Consider the following 16550-nt stretch of genomic DNA (forward strand, 5'->3'; position numbering starts at 1 on the left):
ACCACGAGAGTCATGCAAAATGTAATAAAGCACTTCAATATTTAATAACTACCTGGACAATAAAAATAGCAATTAATAGATTTGTTTAAAAATTCATTCATTAATCTATAAATAAATAGACAAAGTTACCAAAAAATCATTATGTAAGATTTTATTAGGCAATAAAAAGTGAGATTATAAAAATAACGTAGAAATGAAATATTAATCCATTAATAAATAGTTCAAAGTAATACAACAATTTACAAAAACAACATAAAAACTCAATAAGTTCATCATTTTAAATTGCATTTATAAATTCTTAATTAAATAATAGAATTTCAAAATGTATTTTTAAAAAGCGATTTAAAACGAGAAATAAATAACTGGATTTATAAATTGAACTACAAATACAGGTTTAAATTAGGCATTTAAAAGGGCATTTCCGTTTAACATTTCTGTTTTCATTTCCGGATGGTTCTCATTCTTTTTGCTACTCGATTTGCTTTCCTTTTTAGCCTCTCTATTTAGCTTTTCCGTGACACTTTGGGTCCTTGCAAATGGTCAAATGAGAAATGCAAATTAGCTTTGGCCAGGTGGATGTAACAAGCTCACTGATTGGCTCTGATTGTACGTCATGCGCAGATTTATAGATCTCGGATGAGGACCCAAAGAGTCAGGGAAAAGCTAAATAGAGAGGCTAAAATGAAAAGCAAATCAAATAGCAAAAAGAATAAGGAGAACATCGGGAAAATGAAAACAGAAATGTTAAACGGAAATGCCATTTTAAATGCCTAATTTAAACCTGTATTTATAGTTCAATTTATAAATCCAGTTATTTATTTCTCTTTTTAAATCGCTTTTTGAAATACATTTTGAAATTCCATTATTATATTATTGAGTGTTTTATGTTGTTTTTGTAAATTGTTATATTAATTTGAACTATTTATTAATGGATTAATATTTTATTTCTACATTATTATTATAATCTCACTTTTTATTGCCTAATAAAATGTTACATAATGATTTTTTATTGTAACTTTGACTATTTATTTATTTATAGATTAATTAATTAATTTTTAAACAAATCTATTAATTGTTATTTTTATTGTCCAGGTAGTTATTAAATACTAAAGTTCTTTATAGCATTTTGCATGACTCTTGTGGTCCTCCATATTGCACAGGTAAAGTGTGACGTGCCACAAAGCTCCGTTTTAGGTCACTGTTTTTTTTACTATAGGCACTTATTTACTAACAAATATATATCTTAACCCTGTATACCTCACAGATTTACCATGTTCTGTTCTGATAATGCATAACATAACTTGTAGAGCAACACCGAACCGACAGGATTATTTCTTGTATAAATATTATAAATAATAATTGGTCTCAAATTTAGGCAACGTTAAGTACCTGTAGCGTGATGTTGGCCTGAGGCCAGTTCTTTAGGTCACTCAGGAGCAGGTAGGAGTCTCGATCCACAAAGTTAACACTAACTAACTTTTCACAGCGTGGTCCACCAAACCCAGCCAGGCACTGACACAGCGGATGGCCTCCTCGCTCCACACATGGCGCATTGTTCTGACAGTCAGCAATGTCGCACAGAGAACGCCGAGTAGATGGGATTTCACAAAGCTGTCCGCTACACACAGAACATTTACCGTAAGGCCAACTTTAATCATTGCAAAGCTCATTGTCATTTTTCTTGGTCATGCTTGTTCCTTTGCTGGCTGTAATCGGTGTCTTTAAGTGACACTAGATCAAAATGTTTTGTTAATAATCACAGTTTCAAAATAGTGAATACATACAGGTTGTAAGAACATGCCAACAAAACCAAGACAAACCATTATAAAATGGACCCTAAGCTTACTAATCTGACTTACACTGCATTTAAGGTAAACAGTTTTACAGTTCTGCTGTATCTCTAGGAGGCTCGCAAAACGTATATAGCCAATATGAAGCAAAACTCTACCTTACATGATTTAAGTATTTCAAAAGATGTTAAGTATTGGATGTCAAGTCATTGAACAAGTGGAGTAATAAAATAATCAATGCGATGTTTCCTCTGTAGAACTGACCTGTAGCCTTGAGGACAAACACAGGAGTATCCATTAATTTCATCCAAACACTCTGCTCCGTTCTGGCACTTGTGTTCCTTACAGTCATCGTAGTTCACGCTGCAGTCGTCACCCACGTAACCGGCTGAACATAAACACCTTAACCACACACATGCACAAATTAATGCAACGTTTATGAGACTCTTTGGCGAGCTTCTTTGTTATACGAGTGGATTATTTAGCTAATGAAAAGATGGTAAACTTGGTTACAAGGTTACAGGTGATGTGTTTACTTTGGACCGGTGGGTGTGATAAAGCAGCTGGATTGTTGCTTGCAGGGATTGCGATCAGAAGCACACATATCCTCCAGATCTTCACACATCTCCCCTACAAACACACACATACGGTGTAAAATAACAATGTGTTAGTGTAAGATGTGTTGAGTGAGTAGATACAGGTACCTGTGTAAAAAGGGCCACATAAGCATGTGTAGTTGTTGTGTCCATCTATACACGTCGCTCCATTCTGACACTCATTGTCGTTGCACTCGTCAATGTCAATCTCACAATGTGGACCTTCAAAGCCGACAGGACAGGAGCAGCTGACAAAACAAGAGATTTAGAGCTTCAACTACATGACTACATGAGGGAATCTCAAAAAGACATGCTAGGCTCATATTTCCATATTATCACCCTGTATTATTAATATACTTTTTTATTACTACAATGTCAAATGTAGTTTACAACTAATCAGCAAATGGTCCGATATGATCCGAGCAGACTGACCTGTAGCCTTCATCTCTTTCTTCAGATACGCTGCATGTTCCTCCATGTTGACAGGGTTCCCTGACACAAGCGTTAAGCACTGCATCACAGTTCTTGCCCTGAGGACAACAGCAAACACATACATGTTAATCATGCTGATTTGTCAGCGTTCAGACTGATCACGTGTTGTGTGAACTCACCTTAAAACCCTGAAAACAGTCGCACCTGTAGCCTTCAATTTCATCTGCCTGGCAGGTCCCACGGTTCAAACACGGATTAGAAATGCACGGGTTACATTTCGCTAGTATGGCAGTGTCCACCTCACCTGTATACAAAATCCTCCATTAACATCTCAAGTTGTCTACAGTCACCTGATGGCTTTTATTTCATACTGTCCTTATTACATTTTATGCATTTATTATTTCATTTAATATACTTTCAGTTGCAGTTCAGTTTGGGATTTTTTGCATACTGACAATTTCAACCTCCAACCAAATGAAGTCGTTTTTTAGGATCATTATCTTTAGGACCATGGTTTTTGCCTCGCAGGACAAATCTACAGTAATCTCTTTCTGATTGTAGAAGCACTTTCACACAAACAGTTACAAGATGGGGTCATACCAACACATGGGGCCCTATTTTAACGATCTGAAACGCAAGTGCAAAGCGCAAAGCGAAAGTGAGTTTGTGGGCGGATCCTGGGCGCTGTTGCTATTTTTCCGGCGGGAGAAATAACTCTTGCGCCAGGCGCAAATCAATAAGGGGTTGGTCTGAAGTAGGTTCATTATTCATAGGTGTGGTTTGGGCGTAACGTCAAATAAACCAATCAGAACGTCATCCAACATTCCCTTTAAACGCAAGGGCGCAAGTTCCATGGCGGGTTGCTATAATTATGACGGATTTAACAGGCGTACGCCAGGAGCGGTTTACAGCCGAGGAGACCGACGTTCTTGTAAGAGCAGTCAAAGACAGAGAAGTTGTTTTGTATGGAGATGGGAGAAACCCCCCCAAATCAGCGTCGGTTAAACAGGCGTGAGAGGAAATAGCCACAATTGTCTCATCAGCTGGCATCCCCAGGACGTTGCGCCGCAAGCGCTACAATGATTTCAGGAGACGGGGGAATCCCAAGCTTGCCAGCATAAATCGGGCACGCCGTGTAACGGGAGGTGGATCTGCCTCTACACAGAACCTGACGCCAGCAGGGGACATCGCTGCGTCCACCCTCATCGCTGAAAGCCAAGAAACGCAAGCAGTCCAACCCCAAAGTACACTTAAAAATCAAGTTCTTTCATTAAGGTTTCTTATGAAAACATTTTAATTATTATTTACATAAAATAAACGTAATACAGCCACACAACAAACTTATGAAAATATTTTAATCGTTATTTGCATGAGAATTTGTTAACGCAGCCACACAATAAATAAAAACTATCGCCACAATGCTCACCACTATGATTCCCCTTATCTCGTGCATTAATATTTTTTATTGTAACAATTTATGATTTGCAAAAATAACTGTTGCATCTGTGTAGATTAGATAAGCAAAGTGTGTGCGCGTTGTGCACGCTATACATTATGGTCAAGCATGCGCCCTTAAAATAGCATAATGAACAACGCGCAACGCGCCACTGACTTTAGACTAGTTTTTTTTGGTCAGTGGCGCAATTGTTTTTTGAAACTGCAAAATAGCATCAGGGATGGTTTGCGCCGCAACACGCCTCTTTTGCGCTGAACCGCCCAGGGAGCGCAAGTTCATTCCCTAGTTTGCCGACGTGCGTCTGTGGAGGGAAAAACCCCGCTGTGCGCCGGTGCAAAATACGAACGATACATGCGTCACTGACAAAGTCAATTGCGCTGGGTGCAAGATAGGGCCCATGGTCTGGATTGAAGTTAATTAAATTGTAAAAACGACTACACAACGTCAGTTTCATTTCATTATTGTTCAATTAAGGCTCATTAATAGACACAGTTTCAATAGGGACTACATTTTTGCTTGTCCAAATGCCAAAAACGCAAGGTTCCATGGGGTGTTTTGAATGACGTCTTAAAAGCAGCCAGCAGTCAACAGAAAATGTGGATTAAAGTGGTGGTCCTGTCTCCAGTTGGCCCGGAGGTCCTGTTTCTAGGTTCTCTGCACTTCCTGCACCTTCTTTGGAGATGACCGGTGCTGCTTCCACTCCACCATTCTATAGTTCTGTTCAGTTTTCTGTTTCACTTGTTTATCATTGTGTTCACCTGTGTCTCATGTATTTGTTTCTTTGTGTATTTAAGCCCGAGTGTTGAGGCCTTCATTATGCAGACGCTTTGTTCCATCCAGACCACTAAGCATTAGTTTAAATTGAGTAGTGTTTCAGCACAACAGTGCTATGAGCTCGTGGGCATTTATGGAGATGATCTTGTGTTATATCATCTAATATTTTTATCTAGTGCTTCATTTAAGCACCACTCCATGCACTGTTCCGCCAAAAATGCGGCACTTGACATAGTGTAGTGTCAAACACTTACTTTAACATCTACAAGTAAATATACTGATACTTCTGCTATAATACTGCAGAAAAAGATCATTTTGTGGGATAAAAAATGGTGACAGCATTTTGATTGTTAGATTATGTACATTGTTTGTTGTTAATGATTTTCATTTTAAAATACCTCTGAGGACAGAGGTAAATTTGGAAAGCCCTTCCACTATTGCTTCTTAATTATAAGGCTTTCTATATATAAAATGTAAGAATAATGATGGCCTTATAAAACATCTCATCTTATCTTTTAATAAGCATATCCATCCGTATTCAATTGATGAAATATTTGTTTGTTTGTTTATTTATTTAAGAGAGAAATAAAAAAGTAACCATCCATCATTCGTCAGTTACTGCAGTGAATGATGTAATCTCCAGGCTTCACTCCCATTGGTAGTTGCTCCCGAAAGTCGTTCATTATTTGCGTAATGTTGAAGGTTTTAAATGTGTCGTGTCGCTGGAGCATCAATTGTGTGGTTACCATCATTTATCAAATGTCTTCTTTTGTGTTCAACAGAATAAAGAAAGTCATACAGGTTTGAAACGAGGGGGAGTAAATGATTTTTGGATGAACTATCCCTTTAATAAGATCAAGTCACTCATCACTCACAAGGAACACCTGTTTTCTTTATTTACATTTGACTAGAGCCGTGTTACTGCTTTCTGACATTTTTTAATATGTTGGCGCCCCTCCTTCTTCTTCTTCTTGTTTGTTGGGTGCCTCCTCTCCTGGGGGCTCACAGGATAGTAAAGTTCCCATCGCATGAATACTGAGTTTCGCCTACTATATATTTGTGTGATCATCTAGTTGGACAAAACGTGTGTCATAAACTTTTCTTAAACACTATGGGAAAATAAATGAGTTTCTTGTCGAGGGAAGGCAGGTTGGCGTACAAAAATCCAATTTCTTTATACCTTTCTTCGGTCAATCTAATTCATGAACGTTTTTGATAAATAACAGTGAACCACTTCTTTGCAGTCAATAGCCAATCATATCTCAATTAGAGATCTATTCATAAGTTTTAGCATGAGATGGTCCTCAATTAAAAAAGCAGATGAAAACCATCTTACCTTGACATTCAAACCTCTTGGCTGGAGTGGTTAGCAATAGTTTTCCCTCCATGCCATGCGGGCTGACACAGCGAGCAATGCCTGGCTCCTTATAGCCGGTTTTCACCCAATCAGAAAGCCAGCGCAGTCGGCAATCACAGTACAGCGGGTTTGCCCCTATGGCTCTGGAAATAATCCAACATGGTCCAGGTCAATGAATGCATTTCTTTTAGACAGCAGAAATGAGTTTTATTTGAAGTGTGCTGCTGAAGAACAAAGCCTCATCTGTGTGGCATGTGTTACTTTACCATTACCGCTAGATGGCGCTTCAACACCCTCATTACCAGTAACTTAAGAACAGCTATGATGTGTGCTGAAATAATCACTGCACAGCACAGAGACTTCATTCCTCTCTATCTATATGTTAGAGTCAGATCTGTCATTAGTACACTTATAATATCAAGATATTTAGTGAAGCAGGCCTGTGTGTTGATGCAGACATGTATACTGTTTTTGTGTTGTATTTGTGTTTGTTTGTTTAATTACTCACAGATGTGACAGTGATGTCACGTCATTAAAAATCCCATCAGGCAACTCGGAGATATCATTGCCATGCAGAGACCTTAAAACAACACAAGAGCTTAAACATTAGCAAACGGCACAGATTCATAACATAGATAATAAAGACATGAAACATTCCCATCGTTTTATTTATCCTGAAGCTCAGATATCCACGTATGCAGCGATGTGGCTGTAAAACGATTGCTATGGCAACATAAGTCCTGAAAAATGATTCACACACTCCTAAAAATAAAAGTTTTAAAAGTCTCACAGGAGAACCTTGTCAAGTTTCTTCAGCCTGACTGATGCTTCAAAGAGCCCAGAATTAAAGAAACGACTCTGTATCAACCTACAATATAACATTAACAACTTTATTAAACATATAGAGAACTAAACAGCTCGACTCAAAAGAGTTCCTCATGCAGTGGCGGCCGGTGACTTTTCTTCCGAGGAGCGCAAATTCAAAATATGTGTTCGGTGCATCATGTGAACCTATATGCATCATGTCAAAATAAGTGCCTGCTGCACATGCGTCGAAAGGGTTTATGATAAAAGAGACGCTCACAAAATACTCACAATACACTAACTTAACACTAAACTCTGATTATCCATGAGATTAAGCGAGTGTCTGACAAACATGATCCTCTCTTATCATAAACCCTTTTATGGGTCTGCAGCAGGCACTTATTTTGACATGACGCGTGATGTATATAAGTTTACATGACGTGCTGAATACATATTTTGACATGACGTGCCACAAACATGACGGGCTAAATACATGTTTTGATGAGCTTAGCATCCTGCGCCCTCGAAAAAAGTCACCAGCCGCCACTGCTCATGAGAAGACGAATTTAAGGTGCTGCTAAGACCCTTTAAACCCATTTGAAGCTTATCATAGTACTGTAATGCACTGTCAGAAAAAAAGGTACAAAGTTGTTCCTTTTTCTGTCGCTGGGGTGGTACCCTAAAAGGTACCTTTTTGTACCTGTATGGGTATAAAACACATTGAAATGTTGGACCTTATGGGGTACAATATTATACTCTAAGGACCTATTGTGTACCTTAAGGAACAATTTTGTACCAGTTAAATTTTAGGGGTACAAAACAGTTAACTGTACCTTTAAAGGTACAAAATAGATCCTTAAGGAACCGTAATGTACCCAAAAAAGTACAACATTGTAATATGTTTATATACCTGTAAAGGTACAAAACATACCACCCCAGCGACAAAAATGGTACAGTTTTGTACCTTTTTTTCTGACCTCATTCAACCTGAGCAGAATTTATGGAAATAAGACAATAGGGAAGACCACTGTCCTGGTCCAAAGCCAACTGAATTTTTAATATTTACTGGCTAGAAATGTTTCTTAAAGGTCAATGCATGATAATAAAATGTTGATTTTGTAAAACAACACCTGTTGTTGTGGTTTGTTTTGAAATAAACTTTGTGTGGACAACTGTATCAAGCAGGACCTCAACAAATACCTCCATATCAAATCACATTTCTCACAGTTAATTGTTCAGAGGTTTAAAAAGGGCTTTCATGCGCAGGTAACCCATAATCTCCAGTGAACAGCTACGGACACTGAGGGTTGAATGAAAAGGAAGAGTTTACCAGTCCATCCAACTGCCTGTGAAGCTTTCCCATGTAAATCCATCACATCACCCACAGCCTTCATCTAGATGCTCTTGAGAGCGAGCAGGTTTTACAATGAGATTCTGACCAATATATTTCACTTCTCACCTCATGAAACATCTGCATGAGCACCTGGACATCTCACCAGTCCACAACATCCAAAGACCAGTAGATTAGCTAAAGGAATGAACTCTTCATCGATATAAATCTGACAGGGAAACATCTGGACATCTGTCCAGTTCATCACAGCTGAGGGAATCCATCAAGCTCTATACAATTTGCTCAATAAGTTAGTCAGCGAGAAGGAAAAGAAACAAATCCTCCAATCCATACGACAACATAGTTCATCTGTCAAAGCACTGTGTTAGCGATCACAGGTTCAATCCCAGGAAAACACACATACTGATCAAAAGTAAACCTTCAATCCAAAGCACAGAAAGTGACTGTGTTAAAAGTTCACACATGCCTCTATAAACAAACCCATTTTGATTGGTGGTGACGGTCAAACTCCTTTCATCTGGCCTTTCTAGTTTACAACATAACTATAGCTTATATCAAGCTGCTTGTGACCTGAGGGTGATTTTTGGAGAAGAAAGGCTCTGGGAAAACGGTTACCATTACTCCCTTTCACATATCATTAAACTCCCCAGATATTCACAAGTTGTCATCTGTCCTGTTGGACACCATTCTCAGTTTGGCAGTAAAGCTCCTGAGGAGCTGATGTTGATTTACAATTAACTGATTCACCTGAACACATAAACTACAGGAGAAAAGAAAAGGACGTCACTTTACTTTCCTGTTTATTAGACGACAACACAACTGTTTAAACTTCTTAAAGGGCAGGTCTAGCATTCTGACTTATTAACACAGTTAAAGAGTTGGATTGCTTGTGCTAAACATTGGCAGAAGTTTAAAAAAGCAAATGGACGTGTGACAAACACACTCCTCCTCTTTCCTACAAGTTTCAGAAAATTTATTTGACTTCTGAATCTGTTGTCGTGATACAGTGGAAGTCCTCATATGGGGACTTTACCTGGAATAGCATACACACACCAGCCGAGAGCGGACACAAAATCAACGTCACCCAAGAAGTGTGTTGTTGTTGTTTTTGAGTGAAATAAAATCTTGTTTAGCTTCCCAATGAACCCAGCCTTACGGAAATAGGAAATGGATATAGTTTGTTTATCCGTGTTTATCCGTTTGTTTATCTTTGTTTAACGTTGGATTTCATTGAATTTCTGCTTTGAAACAATGCAAACCTTAGAGAAATAAATTCTATTCATAAATGTATGTTTATTGGATTTAAATGAAAGATACGTACAGCAGTCGGAGAGATCCAAGTCCCCTGAAGGCAAGAGTTGGGATACACTGAAGAGCGTTATAACTGAGAATCCTGGAGGACACAAAACAGATTCCTTAAATTTGTTTCATTTTTCATTGCCGTACAATGGTAAAAGTTTCATGTTAAAACACTTACAGGGTAGTAAGTTGACTCATGTTGGCAAATGAGGAATTGGTTAAGGAGCTTATTTTGTTGTTACTCAGGTCTCTGAAAACAAACAGAAGATATAAAAAACCAATCTGTATCATTTGTATGAGAAAATAACTGAATATAGCAGAGACTTACACCAGCTGTAGATGTTTAAAGGTGGACAGCTCCTTTGGCACAACACTGAACTGGTTTCCATCAAGGTATCTAAAGACAGAGACTCAATGTTAAAGACATTTATCTGAAACAATCTTATTTTAAATAACGTATTTGTTTCAGTGCCAGAATCCAATAAAGTTAACCTATCCTAAAATTATTCGAATCCTGTCACCATTCACTCGCACAAACCGGCAGGGTTCATTGTAATATTTTACATGGTGAAGGGATCTGTGCTTTTCATCTGTTTATCTTACTGTCAGAAGATGATATCCTGCAAATGTGTATAAAGTTTTGATGTTTTTACTAGGATACTGGACAAAGAGTGTTTCTGAAGGCTTGAAAGTAAAATATTTTATGTTTTTGTTTTTTTTTATTTCTGAGCTGGGTATGTAAGTCACCAAATCCAACCTTATATTATTCTAATCACTGTCTTGTTACCTAAAACATATAACCATTTTCAAACATGTCAGCAACTCAATATCAGGGTAAATAATCACAATTATGATCTTTTTCTGTCTTTAATTGTGCAGAACTATCTATCCATATGGACTGATGCATAATCCAAGGGTGGTTTAATGAGGAATCATTGATGGATGGATGGATGGACGATATCCACCTCTAGTATAAACAGAATACTATTACATTTTTTTGTGTTACTTATTTGTGCAAAAACAAAAAAGGGTTAGGTTGTGCCTTGCTACTTCTTGTATGATATGCTTATAGAATTTTTTGTGATGTTTGATGCCTCTTTCTATGGATAAAAACAACATGATTCCCTGAAATGTTTCATCTGTTAGGTATTTAACCTTTACTTTGTGTACCATGAAACAGTGAAAGTTTTTTTCATACAGTTTAACTTCTCCTATATTTAACATGTGTTCTGCAGTTCGCTTTGCCATCAGGATCTTCCTCTATAAGTGTTGATGTTTAAGTGCTGTGTGTGTTATTTTGTGTTTAACCCTGTAGCTTTTTCCTTTTTGTTACACTGTGAATGTGAAACGCTGCCGGTCATCTGACAGAAATCTCAGCAGCTGGTTGTGGGGTTATGGTGAGTCTGGTTGTTAAAGGTAATGATGGTTTAACAACAGAACACACCTGGAAACAGATCTGGGATCAGTGAGAGCAATGTAATAATGAGAGGTTTTACTGCTATGATAGACAACAGGCATCTGGTGACAGTGAATGTGTGTGGGTGTGAGATTTCTGGCACTCCCACTTAAAACAACCATTATTACACAGACACACAGATAAAGAAGACTACAAAACACTGGAACATGATGTCATTACTTTACTATGTGCTCATAGTGATGATGATGATGAAAACAAGATTAAGATGCTATTAGTAGCTCTGCACACAGTGAAACCTCATTGGTCCAGAATCTCACTATATTAACATGTTCTGATTGCCTTTGATTTTGACACTTTGGTTCAATCAAACATTTGAAAAATGAGACTTTTTTGTTGTGTAATGCAGACTCACAGTTCGGTGATGTTTCGAGGAATGCCTTTGGGTAAGACACGTAAATGTTTGTTACTGCAGCGCACCACCGTCTCCAGACAGGTACAGTCACTGGGACACTGGACAGGTGGAGTACAGCTCGATTCATCTTGACCTGCTCATCATGGATAAACACAAAGTCAAGAAATCATAACAAGGAAACCGAATAGATGAAAAACAAAAATCTTTTACCCTCATCACAGCGGAAATCTGGTAGCGCTACATCCTGCAGGGGAATCTCTTTAAGGAAAGCTGGCTGATGGCAGCGTGGGTTTCCCGTCACAATCTTACGGTTCCTCAGCCAGACACTTAGCCATGCCAGCTGGCAGTTACAGTTAAACGGATTGCCAAGCAGATTTCTGCCACACACAAAAAGATGTTAAATAACCCCATTACCCATTACTGAATCTAACTTATCTGACAAATCCCGCAAACAAATGACTCTTTTCATGCCAGACATCTTTTGTTGTTTTTCTTTTGATTTAGTCACAACATTAGGCATTGTGCTTTATTGAGAAATTATTCACAGAAAACTTGATTTGATGTTGGCATACTGATGATGCAACGTCAAAACAGGTACTGAAAATTTAATGCAAAAAAGTTTTTTATATAAAGGCCTCACTACCATCTTATATTATATAATCTTACATCATAATCTTTTATGACAGTTAATAATGCTAATGTACACTAATGTTGTTACCTGCAACTTAACCGTTTCAAATTAAATGTTGAAAATAAATATATTTATTATAATACATTTAATATTGTAATAAATATACTGTTCAGTTTAAGTTTCCTGTAAATGACCCAGTTGATGATGATAAAAAGAAACACACTAAACTCTTTGGGGCAGTTTCCTGGACAGGGCTTATCTAGTCCCAGACTAAAATGCATGTTTGAGCTGCCTTAATTTAAATACATCTTGTACTGACATATCTTAACATATATCTGTGCCATTTTTTGTCTCAAGATGCACAAAAGTATTGTTTTTTTTTGTAAGGTTTTTTGTAAAAAAAAATCCTTAACTAAGGCCTAGTACTGGATGAATCTAAACTCTGTCTGGGAAACCACCCCTTTATCAGGATCTCAGATCAGTTGTGTCAGTGAAAACCCAACTCAAGTCATTTTTGGTGATATACACATGGGCCATTAAATTATTCCAAAATACTTCATAATAATAATAATAATAATAAACACCTAAGTTAGTAATGCGTTTACCACAGACATTGGGTCTCATAAACTAATAATTTCCTCCGTTTTTGAACTTCTCACAAAAACATTTTGCCTAATTCACAAAACGTCTAAGCACATGCATTTGTTCTTATTCTTGTTCTTACATTCGTGAATATAGAGTTGGCAATTTGCATAAAACACGCCCAAACCAACTCCATATAAGGGCTTTCTGCAGCATTTGTCCACAAATTTTTTAGAGCAGTTTGTCACTGAAGCAAAATAGCTTGAAAAGAATATTTATTATTGGTAAAGTTCCCTTTTGCTTTGCATTTTCGATTTGGGAGGTTTTGCTGTCGGTGGAGGAAGCCAGATTTGCTGTGCATCCACCTGAGTAACAGATTATTGGTAAAAATAATAATATGAGATGCGATACGAAAACGTAATATGACTTTACCGAACGATGTTTGGACATCTCATTACATTATATTTACATTTACACTTTCAAGACAGATTTTATAAAGTGAAGAAGCAAAGCGTAAAAATTGTCATTATGCGCATCTTCTTTATGTGTAGGAAAAATAATACAACCCCAAAACAGAAAAAGTTGGGACACTGTAGAAATTGTAAGTAAAAAAGGAATGGAATAATTTACAAATCTCATAAACTTATATTTTATTCACAGTAGAATATAGATAACATATCAAATGCTGAAAGTAAGATATTTTGAAATCTCATGCCAAATATTGGCTCATTTTGGATTTCATGAGAGCTACACATTCCAAAAAAAGTTGGGACAGGTAGCAATAAGAGGCCAGAAAATGTAAATGTACATATAAGGAACAGTTGAAAGACCAATTTGCAACTTATTAGGTCAATTGGCAACATGATTGGGTATAAAAAGAGCCTCTCAGAATGGCAGTGTCTCTAAGAGGTCAAGATGGGCAGAGAATCACCGATTCTCCCAATGCTGCGGCGAAAAATAGTTTTCTGAGTTTCTAAGAGAAAAATTGCAATGAGATTGAAGTTATCATCATCTACAGTGCATAATATCATTCAAAGATTCAGAGAATCGGGAACAATCTCTGTGCGTAAGGGTCAGGACCGGAAAACCATACTTGATGCCCGTGATCTTCGGGCTCTTAGACGGCACTGCATCACATACAGGAATGCTACTGTAATGGAAATCATAACATGGGCTCAGGAATACTTCCAGAACACATTGTCAGTGAACACAATCCACCGTGTCATTCGCTGTTGCCAGCTAAAACTCTGTAGGTCAAAAAAGAAGCCATATCTAAACATGACCCAGAAGCACAGGCGTTTTCTCTGGGCAATGCTCATTTAAAATGGACTTTGGCAAAGTGGAAAACTGTTCTGTGGTCCAACGAATCAAAATTTGAAGTTCTTTTTGAAAAACTGGGATGCCATTTCATCCGGACTAAAGAGGACAATGACAACCCAAGTTGTTATTAGCGCTCTTTTCAGAAGCCTGCATCTCTGATGGTTTGGGGTTGCATGAGTGCGTGTGGCATGGTCAGCTTACACATCTGGAAAGGCACCATCAATGCTGAAAGGTTTATCCAAGTTCTAGATACATATGATCCCATTCAGACGTCGTCTCTTTCAGGGAAGACCTTGCATTTTCCAACATGACAATGCCAGACCACAAAGTGCATCAATTACAACATCAAGACTGCGTAGAAGAATGATCTGAGTACTGAAATGGCCAGCCTGCAGTCCAGATCTTTCACCCAAAGAAAAGATTTGGTGCATCATAAAGCGAAAGATGCGACAAAGAAGACCTAAGACAGTTGAGCAACTAGAAGTCTGTATTAGACAAGAATAGGACAACATTCCCATTCCTAAACATTGGTCCTCCTCCAGTTGTTCCTTGTATGTACATTTAACTTTTCTGGCCTCTTATTGCTACCTGTCCCAACTTTTTTTGGAATGTGTAGCTCTCATGAAATCCAAAATGAGCCAATATTTGGCATGACATTTCAAAATATCTCACTTTCAACATTTGATATGTTATCTATATTCTACTGTGAATAAAATATAAGTTTATGAGATTTGTAAATTATTCCATTCTTTTTTAACTCACAATTTCTACTGTGTCCCAACTTTTTCTGTTTTGGGGTTGTATGATAATAATAATAATTATAATAATAATGTATAATATCCTGTAAATATTATATATCAACATTATTATATGCATTATAATTATTCATTACTTTAGAAGAAAATGTTGGTACGAATCATGATTTGTTCATGAAAACATCCGTACGCACATTTCACGGACGAATTCTTGCATACACATGCTTAGTAGACCCAAAAATGATGCATTCCTGTGAAATATTTCAGAATAAAGCATTCAACAGGCCTGTGTTATAATGATATCCACATAACTTCATCCTACATAAATGTAAATAACATTCTGTGAAAATATAACCTTGATATTTTTAATACTGACTGAAGATTGAAATCAATGACCGAAATCAAACTTTGATGCTCCCCCTCATTAGATTATGAGACTTTAGATTGGATTTCACAGACAGGATGATAAATCTCATCAGCTACAGTAACATCAATCAAACCTACAGGGTTGAGAGACTCTGCAGTGTGTCGAAGGCTCCGGGAGCGATGCTCGTCAATGTGTTGTCATAAAGTGACAGCAGACGGACGTTGTGCAAGCCTGTGAAGCTGTTGTTGTGAATGCAGCTAATGCGATTGTTTCGCAGCATCCTGGAAAATGAACAGAAAATAAAGAAAGTGAATATGATCGTCATAGCATCACATTAGTTTGGATATGCGGTTGAAACTGAGCTCACATCATCCGTAGGCCGTCCAGACCCCTGAACATCCCACTGTGCACTGAATCCAGCTGGTTAGCTGTCAGGTGAAGTTCATTGACTGACGATGATCCCTCAAACGCCCCATCCTCTATCTCAGAGATCTTATTGTTGCTAAGGTTTCTGTAGATCACGTGTCAGAGTCAGTAGAGCGTCATAACCAACAAAAAAACATCTTTTGCATGTGCTGAAGTAACATTCCTGTTTGAGAAACTTAGTCCTGATCTGTGTCCTTACACTAACAGCCGTGTGAGATGAAAGACTGATAACAATGAGTCAAACGTTAACCCTTAACCCAAAGCTTAAATCTGATTGGTTAATAGGAATGCCTTCCACCATTGATTCAGTTGAATGTGATATGTTGGCCCATAATGTGTGAAATGATCTGCTGACTCTGTAGCCGTCTTTAAGAATCGGCTAAAAACCCATCTCTTCCACCAACACCTCACTTATTAATACAGAGCTTAATGTCTTTTTCTGTTTTTCTATCTTTATCTCCTGTGTCATAAAAACTAACCCTTTGCTATATATACAGTGCATTATATATTCCTGTTCTTGTGTTGCTCTAATTGCTTCTATTGTTTATCTCATTTGTATGTCCCTTTGGACAAACTGTCTGCTTAATGACTTAATGTAAATGATAATGACATGAAATGATGTAAACAGCTCTTACATTTTCTTCAGGTGTGTAAGTGTCTTGAATACACCTGTGGCTTCTATGGTTGTGATCTCATTATTGTTCAGGCGGCTTGTAAGAAAAATAAAACAAAGGAAAGTTAGAAAATGAAAACATAAGTTATAAAGAACAGCATTTGGTTT

At 37.5% G+C, this 16550-nt stretch overlaps 1 protein-coding gene across 1 annotated transcript in view; it reads right to left on the reverse strand.

The window, feature by feature from the left end:
* The window catches only part of slit1a (slit homolog 1a (Drosophila)), a 60274-nt gene that overhangs the window by 3690 nt on the left and 40034 nt on the right, over positions 1 to 16550 (reverse strand). Inside the window, exons 17-32 of the mRNA XM_065249725.2 lie at positions 16405 to 16479; positions 15711 to 15854; positions 15481 to 15624; positions 11899 to 12065; positions 11689 to 11821; positions 10188 to 10256; positions 10038 to 10109; positions 9882 to 9953; positions 6914 to 6985; positions 6385 to 6548; positions 2998 to 3122; positions 2819 to 2916; positions 2495 to 2634; positions 2327 to 2420; positions 2055 to 2192; positions 1390 to 1618 (exon numbers count right to left, since the gene is read on the reverse strand). Of these exons, the coding sequence (XP_065105797.1) occupies positions 1390 to 1618; positions 2055 to 2192; positions 2327 to 2420; positions 2495 to 2634; positions 2819 to 2916; positions 2998 to 3122; positions 6385 to 6548; positions 6914 to 6985; positions 9882 to 9953; positions 10038 to 10109; positions 10188 to 10256; positions 11689 to 11821; positions 11899 to 12065; positions 15481 to 15624; positions 15711 to 15854; positions 16405 to 16479 (1936 nt within the window). The remainder of the gene's footprint in view (positions 1 to 1389; positions 1619 to 2054; positions 2193 to 2326; positions 2421 to 2494; positions 2635 to 2818; positions 2917 to 2997; positions 3123 to 6384; positions 6549 to 6913; positions 6986 to 9881; positions 9954 to 10037; positions 10110 to 10187; positions 10257 to 11688; positions 11822 to 11898; positions 12066 to 15480; positions 15625 to 15710; positions 15855 to 16404; positions 16480 to 16550) is intronic.

The sequence above is a fragment of the Paramisgurnus dabryanus genome, chromosome 20, assembly GCF_030506205.2.
Source record: "Paramisgurnus dabryanus chromosome 20, PD_genome_1.1, whole genome shotgun sequence".
Classification (NCBI taxonomy): domain Eukaryota; kingdom Metazoa; phylum Chordata; class Actinopteri; order Cypriniformes; family Cobitidae; genus Paramisgurnus; species Paramisgurnus dabryanus.